General features: G+C 41.2%; 1 protein-coding gene across 8 annotated transcripts in view; it reads left to right on the plus strand.

Annotated features, from left to right (window-relative positions):
* ELMO1 (engulfment and cell motility 1) overlaps positions 1-20,108 on the plus strand; it is a 581,070-nt gene that overhangs the window by 301,299 nt on the left and 259,663 nt on the right. For all 8 annotated transcript variants that reach the window (XM_021079237.1, XM_021079238.1, XM_021079236.1 and 5 more), the window contains one exon: positions 2,142-2,246. In XM_021079237.1, the coding sequence (XP_020934896.1) occupies positions 2,142-2,246 (105 nt within the window). The remainder of the gene's footprint in view (positions 1-2,141; positions 2,247-20,108) is intronic.

The following is a 20,108-nucleotide window of genomic DNA, read 5'->3' on the forward strand; positions in this document are numbered from 1 at the left end:
TGGCCCCGGAAAGTACTCATCAAGCACTAGCATTTTTATATTACTTGTGTTCATGAAAATCTTATGTATCAAAGTCAAAATAACAAATGTACACAGAATGAGAGAAGTTCCACTATTTTCTTCTAAAGAATTAAAATATTATAAACTCTTTCATTGCAAGTTACCTTTTAGGCAAAATCTCTGATCATTTCTTTCCAGTATTTTGATTTTCCCCTCACTCTTGAATACAGACCTGACCCCCTTACACCAGTTAGTCTCAGAATAAGGCTGAACCTCGCTTCATTTGATGTGCCTAATGATCTTCATTTTTGTTACAACTATTTTTAATTTATCTTTTAAATCATAAATAGTAGTATTTTTTGATTTAAAAAAATTTCCAACATTTTTAAACAAATTAGGATAAAATGCTAAAATAAGATATTGAAGCCACTACACTGACCCAACTTGCTGTACGATGTGGACAATGATGTTCTGGAAATTGTGGAACTGTGGCCAGTAGGCAGCACCACTGTCCTATAATTTTTTTTTTTTTTCGTCTTTTTAGGGCCGCATATGTGTGGCATATGGAGGTTCCCAGCTAGGGGTTGAAGTGGAGCTCTAGCTGCTGGCCTACACCACAACCACAGCAACGTCAGATCCGAGTGGTGTTTGTGACCTATACCATGGCTCATGGCAATGCCAAATCCTTAACCCAGTGAGTGAGGCCAGGGATCGAGCCAGCATCCTCATGGATGCTAGTCAGATTCATTTCCACTGAGCCACGACGGGAATTCCTGTCCTAGAATTTTAGATGGTGTTTACTAGCTCATAAAAAATGTTTCAAATCGGGATGGAAAGACAGCTTCTATGTACTCTTGAATAATGTAGAAAAGCATGGGTTGTTTGAACCTTGAACAAGTCCTTCCTGTACTTAAATAAGAAAAAAAATTACAGTTGACCAAAATTTCTCTGGCAAATCAGAGTCAAGTTGTTTATTAAGACGCTTTTAGGAACGAAACAAAAATAGGTACTTTCATACAGATTACCTAGATTATGATGTAAGAGTAGTTTTCTTGAATATCTCTTTAACATTTATTTTCCATATCTCTGTTTTTGTTTTTGGTTTTTTGGTTTTTGTTTTTTTGCTTTTTAGGGCCGCACCCATGGCATGTGGAGGTTCCCAGGCTAGGGGTCTAATTGGAGCTGTAGCTGCTGGCCTACGCCACAGCCACAGCAATGCCAGATCCAAGCCGCATCTGCAGCCTACACCACAGCTTACAGCAACGCCAGATCCTTAACCCCCTGAGCAAGGCCAGGGATCGAACCCACTACTTCATGGTTCCTAATTGGATTGTTTCCACTGAGCCACAATGGGAACTCCTATTTTCCATCTCTTAACAGAAAATGACTTCCCTTAAATCATTCACCATCTAGATCTGAATTTCTAGGGCAGCTCTTGGTGATCATTTTTGACAATTAACACTGGAGCGTGGTTTTGCTCTGAATGAGTCTCATGGGGTTTACTGAGTGATCTCGAACATATAGAGAAATTGTTGGATGTGTTGATAAGTAACGTGGTTTTTTTTGTAGTTCTTGGCACTGTGTGGGTGACCACAAGCCAGAACATTCCCTGTGAGTAGGCACATGTTAGGACCCTGTGGCCATCTGAATTTTATAGGGTACCTGTGCTTGGAAACCTGCAGTCTGCATGAGTCTGGACAGTTCACCAACACGATGGACAGGTGTGGCCACACTTAGCCCTCATATGTGAGGATGAGGAGGTTAAGGTGCAGAAAGGCAAGTGGCAGAGATGTGGCTGCTTCCCAGGTCTTTCTACTCAAAAGCGGTCGGTTCCACTAGAGCACAGCCACCGGAAACACAGTTTTTACATTACATCATTTTCCTGTGCTGTCTTGTGTCTAATAATCCTCTATTTTGATCTTCAGCTGAGTTTCCCGACCCCTGGGTCTAGAAGCTGGTTTTGCTACACTTGTAGAAAAAAAGTCCCCATCACTGTCCCCAATAGGTTTACATGGAGATAGCAAATGTCATCCTGCTTGATTATTTGGAGCTTGCTTTGTGGTTTTGTGGAGGGAAACCTCTGGGGGTTGGGGACATCTGCTGAAGAATTAACCTGATCAAACATCTTGTTTTAATCACAGAATCATGTCAACCCCGCCATGGACTTTACCCAGACCCCTCCTGGGATGTTAGCTCTGGACAATATGCTGTACTTTGCCAAGCACCACCAAGATGCCTACATCCGGGTAAGTACACAGCCCCTTTCAGCTCTTGTTGGTTTCCTACTGAGTTCAAATTTCACATCTATAGATATGAAGGGATTACCGTTAGAAGAGTGGCCCCAGAGTGTGACTTTCCCCACTTAATAAAGTGGAAATTAAAAGTGAATGAAATAAATCAGGAGTACCCAAATAGGGATTTTTCACTTTTAATTTTTTTTACATGATGATAGGTAAACATATATTAGATACTGGGAAATATTTTACATGGTTCAATATTTAATTATGAAAAAAATTCTTAGCCTTAAATAACAAAGAAGAGGAACAAACTATCTACCAAAACCCTGCAGGATCATCACGAAAACCACTTAGACCTACGTGACTTCTTGAAGGGCCCCAGGGTTCTGTCTGGTACTGCTCTATTCAATCTAATGCTGGAGGCATGATCAGATAAACAGGAAGAGAAGAGTGGGGGAGTTGGAAAGGGACGAGAAATGCCTACTTTCATTTTATAACAGACTAGTGAAACTCTAGCTACCAAGGCAGATTCCTCTGTGGGTGGGACCAGAGGAAAAGAGAAGGTGCCACCTGCTGAGGCGGAGCAAGGGACAAAGCAAAGAACAAAGTGTGAATGAACTGGAGCTGTTGGAGTGACAAAGCGGGCCTGCCCTTCAGGGCTGCTCCACTGGAGGCCCCAGATTTGTGCTGACACCTGTCCCCTGTGCCTAGGAAAAGGAGCCCAGGTTCAGTTGGGTGAGGTATACAGGTCCAAGATTGAGGTGGAGGTGGATATGAATAAATGGGACAAGGGTGGTTAAAATGATGACGAGGTATGAGCTTAGAAAATACTCGATGAATGAATATCCCAATACAGGAAGGGGAAAGCTGAAATCAGAGGAAGACATGACTCTGACGTTCTCTCTTTGGATCCCTCTTGGCACTGGCTTTCCAGAGACCAGGGTTCAAGACCTGGTAATGTAATTGCAGGCAATTCCTCTTATCTTGGCTAAAGTTTCTCCTCTAACAAGGGAGCATTGTTGCCCCAGGGAGCATTTGCAAATGTGTGGGCGTGTGTCTTTGGTGGTCCCCATGACCAGTGGGGGCGCTACTGGCCAGAATCCTCTGACACATGGGAGAGCATGCACTGTGAAAAATTGTCCCAACCAGTAGTGACCCTTTTGGGAAAAAAAGTCATGCCAGGTCAGAATTCCCCACAGGCACTCTATTTTAACTTTATGTGTTTTTCTATACATGTTATTTGACCAGCTTTCACTTATACTGAAACGCTATTTATAATTTGATTATACAAAGGATTTTACGCATTTCTCTGAAAGGTTTTATGTAGTTCTCAGGTACTTAGAAATGCATTTTTCCATAAGAACATTATTTTTTCACAAAAGCTTGGTTTGGCTTATATGGGTCTGTATTTATTGCACAGATTATTTGCTAGGAATGTAATCTACTCTCTCAGTAAATAATATTTTTGAGATACTGTGTAGTATATAGCCTTGGAGAGTTGAGTATGAAAAGAAGAAGCCTAATAGAAATTGAATTTAGCATTAACTGATTAATGTTTGTGGATGAATGCTTCTAAAATTATAGAGTATTGATGTTGAATGTGTCATTAGTTGCATAAGAATGACGGTAGTGGCTGTGGCAGTGGGGAGAAGCAGTTTGAATTAATCATTTTGGAGCTACGATAAACTAGACTCTCTCCAAGGAAGAGGGAGATACTGGCTTGAAGATGGATGGTGGTGTCACAGTTGAACTAGATCTGCCAGCCTGAGGGGCAGTCATTTGGAGACATCTAGACCTTCTATGCAGTGGGACATCTGTCCAGGTAGATGCTTTGGTAGCCTGCAACATGGGCAAAGGAGTCCAAGCCCTGTGTAGACACCACATTCTATATTTTCTACATCCTTAACCTTTTCTTTGCCTCGAATCTGTTCCTCTAGATTGTTACAACATTATCTTCCTGGCCTCCCTGCCAAAGTCTGGTATCCTTGAACCCACCTTTCATGCCAGCTAGACTAGGCTTCCTAACCAGAGCTTAGAATGCTTCAGGGACAAATCCTGGCCCACAATCCTACCTCTTGTGGTACCTGGCACATAGTGGGTTTAAATGATTTCTTATTAATCGAGTAAAGAGTTTCTTTAGTTTTTGTTTCAATGGTCTCTTGCCAATGATCAATTCATTTTTATCATCTGGGAATTGTGGCCTTTGCTCCTTTTAACAATTACATGAAGGTCTATTTTTGAAGCATGGATTTATTGATGGGCAGCCTGATTTCTCGTGTATGATTTGAATAACCTCTGTAACCACGTACTAATGCAAGCATCGGATGTAATTCAATTACCCCATACTTGGACGGGCACGGAAAACAGGGAGGAATTGCAAATCTGAGCATCCCACTGTGCCTGGAGTAAAATCTGGAGATATAGCATGATTTCAGGCTTCTGGGTCTTATTTACTCTGGGCATATTGCTTTTATTTTTTCTGGAGCGGCTTCACCTTCCCCGGATCTCCCCACCAAGGCCCTGTCTGTGAGAGGTGGAAGGCGGTGCTTGGCTCACTCCCATGACCCTACTGTCACTGCTTCACAGACAGGGTGGTAGCACAGAGCTGAGCGTGTCGTGTGTTGGGTTTTGTTTTGTGCTTTTCCCCCTCCCTGAAATGACAATTCTCAGTGCTTTGGAAAAAGGAAGATTAGTGACTATTAGAGGAAATAAAACCTTTGGACTTAGAACATAGATTCCTGGTGTATTTAATTATTTAACTAGGAGCCACTGAGAAACTCAGGAGAGTTGGTTTTCATTTGGTTGAAGACTCTTGCTGGCTATTGTGGGAGCCAAGATTCACTCACAAAGCAGGAGGTCACGAGCAGGAAGCCTGAGGATTCCAAACCCACAATGGCCAGGGCTGAGGTGGAAATGGGATCAGAAAAAATTCCCTAAGAAAACTCTTAACAACTAAAAGAAAGAGTGATTTCAGAATGAAGTTAATTCTTCATGGTAATATTTGTCTTCCCTTGTTTGATCAGAGAAATGAGTACCTGGTACAGGTTGGGTAACTTACATGCTCCATATATTAGCTCATTCTTCAGGAATAGCTTATGAGACAGTGTGGTTATCATGGTTTTATAGATCCAGGACCTGGGACTTAGAGAAGTGCTGAGAGTTCCACTAGATCAAACAGCCAGTTGACCAGTTTTTGTTGAACTTGCGTCTTTGGCTTCCAAATCTCAGGCTCTTTCCAGTCTTTAGCACCCTGTCTCAGGACTTGGAGTGTGATGGACACAACAGATCTGTTCTCCTTGGCATGATGGGTAAAGGGATAGAGTCAAAGAGGAATGCTTAGAAGACATGGAAAGTTGATGGGACCATCAAACAAGTGTTTGTGTCTAGCGTGGTCCAAATGTTGCTCCTAAAAGGAAGGGAGGTGGCACCTTCTTTTTCCATTTTATAAACTTTTCATAAAGTTTTTCCAGTTTTTATAGAGCATGCAAACTTCATGTATAATATCACATTATCTTTATTAGATTGTAAATGCTTTGAAAACCAAAGCCTGTCTTTTTTCTATGTATTGCCTTGTTACCAAATGTTTGATCGCCACTTTAATTGTGTTATTTAAAGGAATAAATAAGCTTGGTGATGGTATCACTGCAAAGCTTTCCCGATCTCACATGTGGTCATGAGTTTCAGACTAGTGACAGGAGAAGAGACATGCAGAAGTATTTCAGAATTTCAGGAGAACTTCAGAACCTCTTGGCATTATAGCCAGACAGAAGCATGCTGTGTATCAATCCCAGACCTTGAAAAAGTTGGGTAAGCTATTTAAATATGCAACAAGAAAAGCCAAATGCATGCAAATGAGATGTTTCTGTTATTGCTTATGTCTTTCCAAAGGGAAAAAATATCCACATGGAAAACAAACAAAAAAACAGTTCATTTTCTCAGATGCTAAAAAGCATTGAACTAAAGGAAGAGAAATCCCTTTCAACATTCACATTCATTTATTCATAGACTCATTCAAGAAATATTATCAAACACCTGCTATCTGCCAGGCCAAGGCCATACCCAGTGGATGTGGTGGTCAACAAAGATGGCAGGGTCTAGTTTTTAGGTACCAGAAAATAAAACAGGAAGCGAAGGAAGATAGTGCAATTTTTGTTGTTGTTGTTGTTGTTTTTTAATCTTTTCTTTTTTCCCTCCTGGGGTTTTTCTTCTTCTGAAATTTTAGATATGACCTATCCTGGACACATCTCTGAAGTCAAAAAACCTTTACTTGATATTTATTTGCAGTTTCCTACAATATATTGAGTAGATAAACATTTCGCTGTTTTATAAATTATTATACTGTTTAACTATATCACAGTCACTTAGGACTTGCTTCTTTCCCCAGTGACCCAATTTTAAACCATGGCACTACTTGGAAAAATGTTCTGATGTTGGGTCAATATGGAAAAAAGAAAACTTGACCCTTTTTGTATATCTTGTTGGGTATAGTGCTGTGTTATAAATAAAGGTTTTTCTTAATGAGGCTGTGACCCAACTAACTAGCAGTTTATAAGATCTTGAGGCTCCCAGTCACCAAAGCAGAAGTAAATTCTGGAAACTACTTGTTCTTTGTATACTCTGAAATTCTTGCCTCAACCTCCCTCATAATTTATGAGCAACATCTCATCCAGTTGGAATATCTTGGCACACTGGGTGACTGTGATAGAAGATAATGAATTTCCTAGGAGGGGAAAAATAGAAATGCCTTCAAAAGCAAGATTTATTTCAATGGTTTCATGCAGTTGTGAGCCAGGGCACATGTATGTTTCAGTATTATACCACATCAGAACAGAAATATTCATAATATGTCAAGTAAATGCAATTATGGGAAGAGTTGGCTATTTGTACCTAAGAACTGTTTTCTCAAGTTTCCCTCATGATAGCCATTTTTAACAGATAAAAAAATTTAAAGTATGTTTACACTATTTGGAAAATGTTCCTCCTCCTCATGAGTGCATACACAGTAAACAATACTTTTTAAAATAGTTGAGAGAAATTTTGGTTTAGACCCTAATTTACAGCTGGGACATGGCAGGCCTAGTTTTTGAGGCAGTACTGACAAGAAAAGGCTGGAAGATGACTTCTCATGAGAAAAGATTTTATTTTATTTTATTTTATTTTTTTATGAACTGTGGAAGTTCCCAGACCAGGGATTGAATCTGAGCTATAGCTGCAGCCTTCACTACAACTGCAGCAATGCCAGGCTTTAACCCTGCAGCACCAGGCTGGGGATCAAACCTGTACCTATGGCAGTAACCCTCCTGTGGCAGTCAGATTCTTAACCCACTGTGCCACAGTGGGAACTCCCCGTCATGTTTTATGTCTTTACGTATTTTAAGTACCTAACATCCATTACCTGTAATCTTTGCAATGCTCTGGAGGTAGGAAGATGAAGTAGCTTTGGTACCCATTCTTCCAGTGCATAGATCTCTCTGTCCATTAAGCCCCATCGCGAGTTCAAAGCATTTGGGGGAAACTTTTCAACTTCTCTCTCCTGTATCAGAGGGCATGAACATAACCATAATAGCAAATATAGAGCTTGCTGTGAGATAACAAGTATGCTAAACAGTTTCATTAATTTCTCACGGCACCACTATGAGGTTGCTAGTTATTATTTCCATTTTGTGAATGAGGAAATTGACAGAAAGGGATTACAAAGAGCTAAGGAAGTACTAGAGCTGAATTTAAGATCAAACGGTCTGTTTCCAGTGTTCACACCCTGTACCTTTTTGGGAGTTTGTAAATTCATCTAAGGGTTGCAACTAAAGTTCACGTAAGTTCTATGGATGTCTTTTGCTCAACTGGCAAAGTATTTTTACAGGGAGGAGAAATTGAATTGCCTGTAGGTAGGGTATGCACTCCCTCTTCAAATAACTGTGAGTCCCAGAATTCCCTATTATATTCTCTCAGACTGCTTTGTGCATCCTGGTTGTCTGCCTGGGACTTGAGGGACTTGACTTAGTGGCCCTGATACTGGTGACCTTTGTGAAATCCTGAATGCATTGCCGGCACACAGTAGGTGCTCAATCTCTTTTCCTGCCTTTTCTCTTTCCTGGTCCACCAAGTCGTACTTGATTACTGTGTTGTCTCCTGGGGTTTCATATTTCTACACTTAATGTTTGTTGTCTCTCTATTCTTGTAGTCAATGCCTGGGGAGCAGGTGCTTCATCTTGTGTTCAGTATTTATTCTCTTGCTGAGAATAAAAGACTTTAATTTCAACCTCCCAAGAGTAGGGGAAAAGATTAGGCATGCTTCTCAAATTCTTTCGTTGTAAATTTTCAAGAAAAAAAAGTCATCAGATCTTATTATAAATACCCTGGCTCAGTGTTCTGGGGGCTCTCAGCACAGTCAGCCCTCTGGGATGTGCATTAAACTATGCAATGGAGCAATTGCTGCCCACAGCCTGCACTTAAAGAGAACAGAAACCAAGTATCCCTCCTGCATTAAGGGGGGTGCTGATGGAGGCAACGCAGAGCCTTTAAAATAAATTAAAGAACTTTTAGCATTTCAAGGGGGAAATTGGCAGTTTCCCAAGCGACATAATTACAAGACAGTGTGTAATGTGTAATTAAACTTAACTATGAAGCAAATGATTGGAATAAAGCTTGGTGGCACATCATTTTTTTTTTTTGTTCCCGTAGTGCTGACAGATCCTTCCCTCCCCTTGTCCCTGAAACAGCTTCAGCAGCAATTGCTCCTAATTTTTTTTTTTAATGAAATTATATGTTGCCAGTTAAACACACAGATTCGTGTAAAGGAACCTTTTTTTATTTGAGTGACATTTTCCTTCTAGGTGATCCAGAGCACTGAATCAATTTAGAATAACAAGGACCTCAAGGCAAAGCCTTGCTGGGACTTTAAAATGACTCTTTGTCTAATCCTTCATTTAAACACTTTATTCTTTGCTTTTTTATTTTTATTCTCCCTTTGACCACGGTCCACAGCTTGGAGGCTTGTTTTTATGTACAGTGTTCTTTTTTTCATGTTTTAAAAATAGGGGCATTAATTTAGTTGGTTGTGAATAACCAAGCTGTTACTTCCAAACAATCAGGACCTCTTGAGAGTGTGAATATATGTGATTAGATTTACTAATTGCGCTGGAAAGCAGAATTTCTGACTTCCAAAGCCAGCGATTTGAATGGAATGCTTCAGGCTTCGGGATGAGGTCATTGTTCATCATGGCCTTGGTTTTATCTCAGAAGACCCATCCTTTGAGGGAGGGAAGGCAGGTTCCACAGTCCCTGAAGACCTGGTGACTGGCTGCTGGATAGAGCAGGATATGCCCTCTGAGTTCTCACCACCTGAGTGTTTTCAGCATCGGGCTCAGTGTCTGGAATCTGAAGCAGATCTAAAACATGGTAGTTGCTTGTTTTATTCTCCTTTGCGCTAACAGCCCAAGATGAGTAGTAGGTTTAGCTTAATTTAGTTTTAGTTTGTTTTTGTTTTTGTTTTTGTTTTTTAAATGGCTGAACCTGCAGCATATGTAATTTCCTGGGCCAGAGATCAAACCTGTGCCTCTGCAGTGACCTGAGCTGCTGAAGTTGGGTTCTTAACCCACTGCGCCATAGTGGAAACTTCTAGATTTAGAATTTTTCACTTAGCTATATCTGGAGGGCTTTTTGTTTTGTTTCACTTATTTAAAATTTAAAATACAATGGGACTTTAAAATGCATCAATGGATTGCTTGAGAAAAAAAATGAAACCAAGTTATGTAATGAACTATATGCAGTTGATACAGTGCAACCCTAGGCCTGATGTGAATTACAGGGTTAGAAACTCCAGACAGCCTCACGTGTGGCTGACACTCTCCCTCATGAGGGTACCAGCAAAACTCTTAGTCAGCAGTGACTGTCCTAGGGTCTCTGTTTTAGACCTAGTAATATCTTCCCATTCTTCCTCCAGATTGGCTCTGTTTCGGTCTACATGGTTCATTTTTATGTCCCACTATGCCAGTTAAACAAATACACACACACACATTTTTTTAATTGACGAATAGTTCATTTAAGATGTTGTATTAGCTTCAGGACTTCCCGTGTGGCTCACAACCCAACACCTCGGTGTTGCTTCTACAGTGGCTGTGGCTCAACCCCTGGCCTGGGAACTTCCATGTGCCGCGGGTAAGGCCCCTTCTTAAAAAAAAAAAGAAGATGTTGTGTTAGCTTCAGAAATACAGCAAAGTGATTCAGTTATAGATAGATAGATTTTTTTCAGATTCATTTCTTTATAGGTTATTATAAAATATTGAGTATAGTTCCTGTACTATGCAGGAGGTCCTAAATAAATATTTATCGAATGCCTGCTGCATGACCTGCTGCCTCCTTTCTGCTGTCATTGCATAGGCTTCCACCTTTAATTATGAATTTTCTGCCTTCATTGTGAGGGGCTCACTAGCCATTGTGCTGGGGGTTTGCTGTGGCTTCTGCTATAATTTCTGTACCACTTTGGAGAGCAGAAGTTCCTAGAGCTGCTGTTCACTTCTGCCTGTTTCTTTAAGAGGGGAAAGTTTTCTGGGAATACCCTCTCTTCAGTGTGTCTAGAATTGGAAAGTGTTATGGGCCTCATTGGCTTTTTAATTATTTCTAAATAATAGACATTGTTTTTTAGAGCAGTTTTAGGGTTATAGAAAACTTAAGCAGAAAGTACATAGGGTTTCTATATATCCCCTTTAGCCCCTCTCTCACGTACAGTTACCCATGCTATTAACATTGTGCATTAATATGGTATTTTGTTACATTCGATGAAGCTAATATCCTTCAATTGTGCTGTGCTATAATTGCATATTAGTTTATGGAGTTTTTTGTTGACCCTTTGGAATTTTCTAGATAGACGGTCATGAGTTTTATTTCTTCTTTCTCAATCTCCATACTTTTTATATCCTTTTCTTATCTTATTGCATTAGCTGGGACTTCAAAAGCTTGAAATAATTATGCTTAGGAGAGCATGCTGAAAGTCAAGATAGGCCAATAGCTAGGCCTCTTGCACCGGTTAGACAAGTTAAGACTGCAAAAGAAAATTTCTTGAATGGCATTAAAAATGATACTGTAGTGACATACAAAGGATCAGAATGCTAAACAGACTTATTGCTGATATGGAGAAAATTTCAGTGGTCTGAATAGAAGATCAAACTAGCCATAACATTCCCTTAAGCCAGAGCCTTATCCAGAGCAAGGCCCTGACTTTCTTCAGTTCTTTGAAGGCTGAGAGAGGTGAAGAAGCTACAAAAGAAAATTTGAAACTAGCAGAAATTGGTTCATGAGGTTTAAGGAAAGAAGCTGTCTCCATAACATCAAAGTGCAAGGTGAAACTACAAGTGCTGATGTAGAAGCTACAGCAAGTTATCTAGAAGATCTAGCTAAGATAATGAATGAATGTGATCATACCAAACAACAGATTTTCAATGAAGACATAACAGCCTTCTATTGGAAGAAGATGCCATCGAAGACTTTCATAGCTAAAGAAGAGAAGTTAATGCCTGGCTTCAAAGTTCCAAAGGACAGGCTGACTCTCTTGTTAGGGGCTAATGCAGCTATTGATTTTAAGTTGAAGCTAGTGCTTATTTACCATTCTGAAAATCCTAGGGTCCTTAATAATTATGCTAAATCGACTCTGCCTGTGCTCTATAAGTGGAACAACAAAGCCTTGATGACAGCATGTCTGTTTATCACATGGTTGCCTGAATATTTTAAGCCCACTGCTCAGAAAAAAAACAAAACAAAGAAACCATTTGTTTCAAAATAATACTGCTCATTGATGATGTACCTGGTCACCCAAGGGCTCTGATGGATGTACAATGAGATGGATGTAGTTTTCATGACTGCTAACACAGCATTGATTCTGCATCCCATGAATTAAGGGGTAATTTCCATTTTCAAGTCCTTTTATTTAAGAAATACCTTTCGAGAGGCTATAGCTGCCATAGATAGTGATTCCTTTGATGGACCTGAGCAAAGTAAATTGAAGTTTCTGGAAAGGATTTGCCATTCCATTTGTCATTAAGAACATTCCTGATTCAAGGGAAGAGGTCAAAATAGCAACGTTAAGAGAAGTTTGGAGGAAGTTGATTCCAGCCCTCATATGTGACTTTCGAGGGTTCAAGACTTCAGTGGAGGAAGTAATTGCAGATGAGGTAGAAATAGCAAGAGAACTAGAATTAGAAGTGGAGCCTGAAGGTGTGACTGAATTGTTGCAATCTCATGATAAAACTTTAATGGACAAAGAACTGCTTCTTAGGATAAGCAAAGAAAGTGCTTTCTTTAGGTGAAATCTATTCCTGGTAAAGATGCTGTGAAATTGTTGAAGATACAACAAAGGATTTAGAATATCCCATAAACTTAGTTGATAAGCAGCAACAGGATTAGAGAGAACTAACTCCAATTTTGAAAGAAGTTCTACTGTGGGTAAAATACTATCAAACAGTATTGCGTGCTACAGAGAAATCCTTCATGAAAGCAAGAACCAATCCATGGGGCAAACTTAATTGTTGTCTCATTTTGCAAAATTGTCAGTCATCCCAACCTTTAGGAACATGGTCCTGATCAATTAGCTGCCATCAACATCAAGGCATACCCCTCCACCAACAAATAGATTATAACTCGCTGAAGGCTCAGATGCTCATCAGCATTTTTAGCAACAGAGTTTTTTTTTTAAATGAGGGTATATACATTTTTTTAGACATAATGCTATTGCACACTGAATAGACTATAGTGTAACTATAACTTTCATATGTATTGGGAAATCAAAAAATTGTATGACCCACTTTATTCTGATAGTGACTTTATTGCCGTGGTTTGGAACCAAAGTCATATCTCCAAGGTACATCACCTCTTGCTGCTTCCTCTCTAGGGAATCTGGTCCCCAGTTAGCCAAATAGGTTCTTCCCTCACTTCGTCTAGGTTCAGGTGGCCTTTCCTCACCACCAAATGTAAAGTAGTAACGTCATGCCTTTGCTCCCTATCTTACCTTCTTTGTTTTACTCCAAATGTGATGCTTGTTTGCATACTCTAAATTTACCTTTTTGTGTATTTCCTGTTTACCTGTGCAAGTGTGTAAGCTCCATGAGGGCAGGGCCTATGTACTGTTCCCCGGTGCCAGTGTTGTAGCAGATACATAGATGGCACTCAGCACATACCTATCTTTTTTTGGTTGTGCCTGCAGCATGTGGAAATTCCTGGGCTAGGGACCCAACCTGTACCACAGCTATAACCATAGCTCCAGCAGTGACAACGCTGGAGCCTTAACCCACTGAGCCCTGAGGGAACTATATCTATCAAATGGGTATTTGAATCCAGGGAGTTCTGGTATTCTGCCTTCTGAATGGATTGCCAGTCACCCCAAAGTAGGAAGCCACAGAAATAGGCTTTTATCTGGAATATGCTGGAACCTCCCCAGCTGCGAGTGTCCTGGAGTGGAAACCAAATTAGCAGCTATAGGGATGTGCCCCAAAATGGCCTTGCCCCAGATATGCTGACACTTATACTTGGGTGAATCACTGCTGACTTTCATTTTTAAATTGTATTCATGTGACCAGAGTCTAGCCGGTATTAGCAACCTGCCTACCAAATTAGAAGGCATTTTGTATTGGTATAATAGAATTTTAGGTGGTAGCATTCTCAAATGTCCCATTGTATTCAGTAAAAATAGCTTTCCCCTCAGGAACTGTGCAGTACACCTGGTACACCCAGGAGTGTTTGACATTGTCAGGTAACTTTATTTTTACATTGGCCTTAATTTTATCAACTTTTCCTCTGCATTGATGAGATTCCAAAATTTAGTATCAATCATAAATGTTAGACCATGCTTCTCCTATGCTTTATAAAGCAACTGGAACACTGTTAGTAACAGATATAACAGCCCTAACAACTAATTTCTCTCTGGCTGGTTTAGCAAATGCTATTCTGTAACATAAATATGAGGGCTCTTATGCTTGGAGGCTTTTAGAGGACCCTGATATGTGTCATTCGTAGCTGTCTACAAAGTTGTGATTACCAGAATTGGGGAAGCCAGGTTGACTGAATTTGCAGTCCTTGTATGGTGATCTTTCTCTGCCACAGGACTCTTACACATGCTATTCCTGCTGATTCAGCCCTGATTTTCTCTGAGCATACTTCCTTGCCCACGTAGCTCTCATTCATTCCTTAGGACTTCATCTTGAAGTCTCCTCTCTCTCTCTCTCTTTTTGGTTTTGTTTCCTTGTTACTTCCTTTGATTTGGCATTGTATAATTACAGGTTTTATTATTTGATCATTATTTCTCTCAAAGATGACATTTTTGAGCGAGGACCCGTTTTTTGGCTCTTTGTCCTCACTGTCTAGTAGCACTGGGCCATTTAAACTATTTTTTAAGTGAACAATTAAAGATTTGATATGCTGAATCCTTGACTCGTGTTGCTCCTCTCTTTCCTCTTCCGAAGTTCTCCATGGCCATGCATGAGAGAACTTGCATGGATATCAGAGGATCGAAACTGATATCTGCCTTTCAATGGATGGTGTCGTTGAAATGGTTACAGTTTGTTAAGGCAGGTGAGCTACATGTTATCAAGCCTTACATTAAGTCTCAGCTATGAAAGCTGGGAGAAATGTGTGTGTTACATGCACAGACCTGAGTTCTGTATAGGAGAACGACTAAAAGGACCAAAGTTGAGTTCGTTATTTCAGCAGAGGGGTCAGTTCTTCTGAGAGCCTAGTAGCTTGGGGTTCCATTCCATACATGGTAGGAGCAAATAAAAGCTAAAACGTACTGAGCGATGAATGTATGCCAGGTGCTTTTATGGACCTGCTCCATCTGTATAACCTTATTGACTTCTCACTACTTTACAAGGTAGATGCTGCCATTGTACCCATTCTGCAGATGAGGACGCTGAGGCTCAGGGATGTTAAGTAACTTGGCCATTGTTATAACGAACAATGGCAGTAAAAAGCAGACTTGGAGTTTAGACCCAGGCAGATCTGATGGTGCCTTTTTAGTCCTTTACATTTGTTTCAGTGGTGTGCTAGTAAATAAGCTTTAAACCAAAGCAAAACAAAACTGATCTGCCAATTTCTGTGATATGAATATTCCCACTGTGGCTGATCTCACTCTCTCAAGTGTTTATAGCTTGCACAACTTTTGGAAGTTAAGCAATTGCTGGTAAGCCTGCTCTGGCACACCAGTTACTCACTTCCTCTAATCCCTTTACCTTCACACGCATCATCTCCTTGGCTCTTCTCAGCTATATGATGAACCATGTAGAGTCAGTGGGATTAAGCCCAGGGTCCTAATCTTTGCAGTGGGTTAGTGGAGTGGTTCCCCTTGCCAATAAGTGATGGAGCAGAAGGAAGGACACTGTCGCTCTCTTACTGACTCACTCTGGGCAGGAGCCCAGGAAGAACACAGAGCCCCAGGAACCTACTGTTAGCAGGACTGAAGAACTGACAAAAGGTGATTCTGGGCAGCAAGAGAGGTTTCATCTGGTACCAGTGCCTCTGATTGGACCGGAACGCCTTCGTGGTGGGAGGAGGAACAGTGAAGTCACTAGCAAGCGTTTCTGAATCCAGAATTTTCTTAGCTGTCTGCATTCAGTAACATGTACTTACATAGGAATTCTTCCCCAATTAGCCTTCAAGGGAATCCCCCAGCCTCCATCACCACCGTGGAAGATGCAGCTGCCTCTGGCTGAGGGAATCCCGGCTCTGCGAGAACTCAGGTGGCTGCTACCATGGCTGGGGTGGCAGCTTGAAGCTATGGGGGAAACTGAGACAGTTTGGTCCTTACTGCTCATTTCCTTCCATTTCTCCCATCAGGGTACAATGTCAAGGACAAATAGACTTTCTTTTATATTCTAGGCTCAGACTGGCCCCATAAATTTTTTAAAAGATTATTATTATTATTATTATTATTATTATTTGGCCACACCCATGGCATATGGAAATTCCTTGGGCAGGGATTGAATGTGCGCTGCAGGTGTGACCTACACCACAGCTGCAGCAATGCCAGATCTGTAACCTACTGTGCTGTAGCAGGAACTCCAAGATTATTGTTAGTTTTTTATTATAGATGATTTACAATGATCTGTTAATTTCTGCTGTACCGTAAAGTGACTCAGTTATACATATTTTTAAGAACAGTCTAAAGTTCACAGAAAAATTGAGGGGAAGGTACAAAGACTTCCCAAATGCCTCTTGCCCCCATACATGCGCAGCCTCCCGCACTAACAGCATTCCGCATCAGAGTGGCACACTTGTTATAATCCATGAACCCCCACTGATGCATCATGATCACCCAAGTCCGCAGCGTACCTTACAGTTCACTCTTTGCATTGTACCATCTACAGTTCGGATAAATATATAGTGACATGCATCCATCCTTATGGTATTTATAGGGTATTGTCACAGCCCTAAAAATTCTCTGGGCACTGCCTCTTTATCCCTCACTGCTCCCCATCCTCCCCCAACAGGCCCTGATCTTTTTACTCTCTTCATACTTTTACCTTTTCCTAAATGTGGTGTAATTGGAATTATGTGATGTGTAGTCTTTTTAAGATTGGCTTCTTGAATCCCTTGGTAGGATGCACTTACATTTCTTCCATGTCTTTTCATGGCTCGAGAGCTCATTTCCGTTTGGCACTGAATCATATTCCATCATCTGAATGTAACGCAGTTTGTTTATTCATTCACCTGCTGAAGGACATCTTGGCTGCTTCCAAGTTTTGGCAATTATGAATAAAGCTGTAGTCAGCCTCTCTGCGCAGGTTTTTGGGTGGATGTAAGTGTTAAACTCCTTTGTGGAAAAGAGTATGATCTGGATGGAATGGTAAGAGTCTGTTCAGTTTTGTGAAAAATCAACACACTGTCTTCCAAAATGGCTGTACCCTTTTGTATTTTCACTGGCGATGAATGAGAGTTCCTGTAGCTCCACATCCTTGCTAACGCTGGGTATTGTCAGCATTCCGGATTTTGGTGTTGAAATGACTTTATTTTTTTATTTTTTTTTGTCTTTTTGCCATTTCTTGGGCCGCTCCCGCGGCATATGGAGGTTCCCAGGCTAGGGGTTGAATCGGAGCTGTAGCCACCGGCCTACGCCAGAGCCACAGCAACGCGGGATCCGAGCCGCGTCTGCAACCTACACCACAGCTCACGGCAACGCCGGATCGTCAACCCACTGAGCAAGGGCAGGGACCAAACCCGCAACCTCATGGTTCCTAGTCGGATTTGTTAACCACTGCGCCACGACGGGAACTCCGGTGTTGAAATGACTTTAAAGCGAACTCTGTCCCATTGCTTTGGGTAGTATGAAAAAACACAGGCTTCCTGGATGATGGTTTATCAGTATATTTTAAGTGGCAAAATATTGAGATCTTTTGATTTAACAATCCCATTTCTAGGAGTTCCCTTCATGGTGCAGAGGAAATGAATCCGACTGGGAACCATGAGGTTGCGGGTTCGATCCCCGGCCTCGCTCAGTGGGTTAAGGATCCAGCATTGCCATGAGCTGTGGTGTAGGTCACAGATGTGGCTCAGTTCTGATGTTGCTGTGGGTATAGCATAGGCTGGCAAGTGTTTTCCATCAAACACACAACTAAAGACATTTTCACACATTCCAATGCTCTGTAAATGTTTGTTTTCACAATGCACAAAGAAGGTGAGTACACAGTTTCCCTAAGCAGGCCTTTGAAATGTGGGCTTTGGCCCAAGAGAATTCCCTTCTGAGTTTGTCCTTCATCTGGCCACATTGTCCCTGCACAAGCAGGGGACTCATAAAGTTTCCAAATGAGTTTTCCTCCATGGCTTGGACTCTTAGCCACATGCCCTGATTGTCAAGTAACTTCTGGGCCCCAAGCACCCCCACAATGAAGGAAGGGGTGAGGTCCAAGGTTGCTGGGAGCATCACAGAAGTCATTGCTTCTGATAAAATCCATAGGGAAATAGGATGTGGAATACAGATAACAGGAGATAAGAGATGGTTGGAAGTCAGGATGCATGTGAAAGTACATAAATAATGGCATATGGAGATTCTCATGTTAAAACCAGGCAAGCTGGTATTCACCAGGAAGTACAGAGATGCCCACTGGGCCCTTGATGGGCACGGCCAACCAGTAGAGGCTAGAGCTGTTCCCTGTACTGTTCATTCACTTGTTTGGTAATTGTTCACTAATAAGCACCTAGTGTACGCGTGCCTCTGCTGAGGTGGGAAATTCATGAGTGACTGAGATGTAATTCCTGCTTTCAACCCCACCAGGGGAAGAAAGACACATAGACTTCACTACAATTGGGGGCAGAAAGTGAGAATTGCTGTAAGAAAGATTTAGATAAAGGATTGCAGGGCTTTAGGGGAACTGAGTAAGGTGTTATGGAGAAGGTGACGTTGGGTTGGATCCAAAGGAGAAGGACAATTTAGACAGGTGCAGGAGGGGGCATTGGGGTGGAAGAGTGTCAGGCGAAGCCATTTCCATAGAAGGAAACCACATCTGGACCTACCCCTGTGGGAGGGCTGCCTCACTGCAGAGATCTCTCATTAAGCAGAGGAAGCCAAGGTTTGGAACATAGAGATATATTGTAGCGTATAGAATTAGATGACATGAGATAAATTCCATTTAAAAAGCCAGATTTAATAGAAGAAAGATTTCCTTTTCACATGCCTTTAGCTTGAAGAAAAACAATGTATGGCTTAATCTCTTAATTAGGTTTGAAAAAATCGTTTTCCCGTTTTAGCTAATTTAATATGCAATAATTAGGAAATTAACTCTTTTCTCTTTGCAAATGTTTCTGACAATGCTGATTGGTTATTGTCCAGAAGAGGATGATGGGAAATAGTTCTCTCTTCACGTTTCCATCCCCCCCGCATCCCGTCTCCAAAACCAGAGTGAATTTGTAAGTCTATAAGCCAAGTGAGAAAACGAGGTGTGATCTGACTTACAGGAATTCATTGTATCCCTAGCTCTCTGAGAATGTGTTTGTTTAGTAAAGCAAGTATACCCAAATATGTTTCGGACAAATATATGTGTAGTGTAACATAGTTTTAAGACTGCAATAACTGTTAAGACAGTGGTGACAATTTCTCAGGAAGAAATCAGGCTTGAGAAATGTCAAGCCTCATTTTTCATCCCACAGTGACTGTCAGACACTGCCAAACATCTCAGTGTCTTTGTATTCCACTGAAGGAGACAGGAGGCATTTGTATGCAGTCATGCAATGTTGAGTGAGTCAAAATTCTGCCTTGTGATTGTGTGATTTATTGCTAATATTGCCCAAGATACAAAGAGGCTTCTCTGCCTTCATTCGGCATCCATTTCCCAGTTGCAATTAATCTTTATTACATTCCATAGCTCACCTCTGGTTTGGAATGTTAAAAAGATCCCTCAGAAGTTTCGTCTCCTTCAAGGTTCACCCTCTTGATGAGGCTTAGCCTGCCTGCATCTCACATGCACCTTCATCCCAGAAAGTCATATTTCCTTGTAAAAAATGCAAACAATATAGAAGGACATGAAAGAGGTACCTAGCAAGTGAAAAATCTGTCCACTTGACAAATCCCATCCCCTTGTATCTTCTAAATAGACTGCAAGCCCCTAAAGATGGTATTTTATTCACCTGTGCATTTTTAGCACCTAGCAACTTGCTTAGCAATAATCATTGCTCAAAGAAATGCTTGTTGGGTGAATGAATCAATCAAAGGGTGTGGAAGAGAGTTGGGCTAGAATTCACATGAGAGATTTAGGGACATGCAGTACTTTGCTTTTTTAAAGATGTGGTCCTTGGACCAGCAGCATCAGCATCTTACTGGAGCTGGTTAGAAATGCGGACCTCAGGCTGACCCCAGGCTACCGGATCAGAATCTGCATTTTAACAAGATTCTCAGAT

This window comes from Sus scrofa, chromosome 18 (genome assembly GCF_000003025.6).
Source record: "Sus scrofa isolate TJ Tabasco breed Duroc chromosome 18, Sscrofa11.1, whole genome shotgun sequence".
Lineage (NCBI taxonomy): Eukaryota > Metazoa > Chordata > Mammalia > Artiodactyla > Suidae > Sus > Sus scrofa.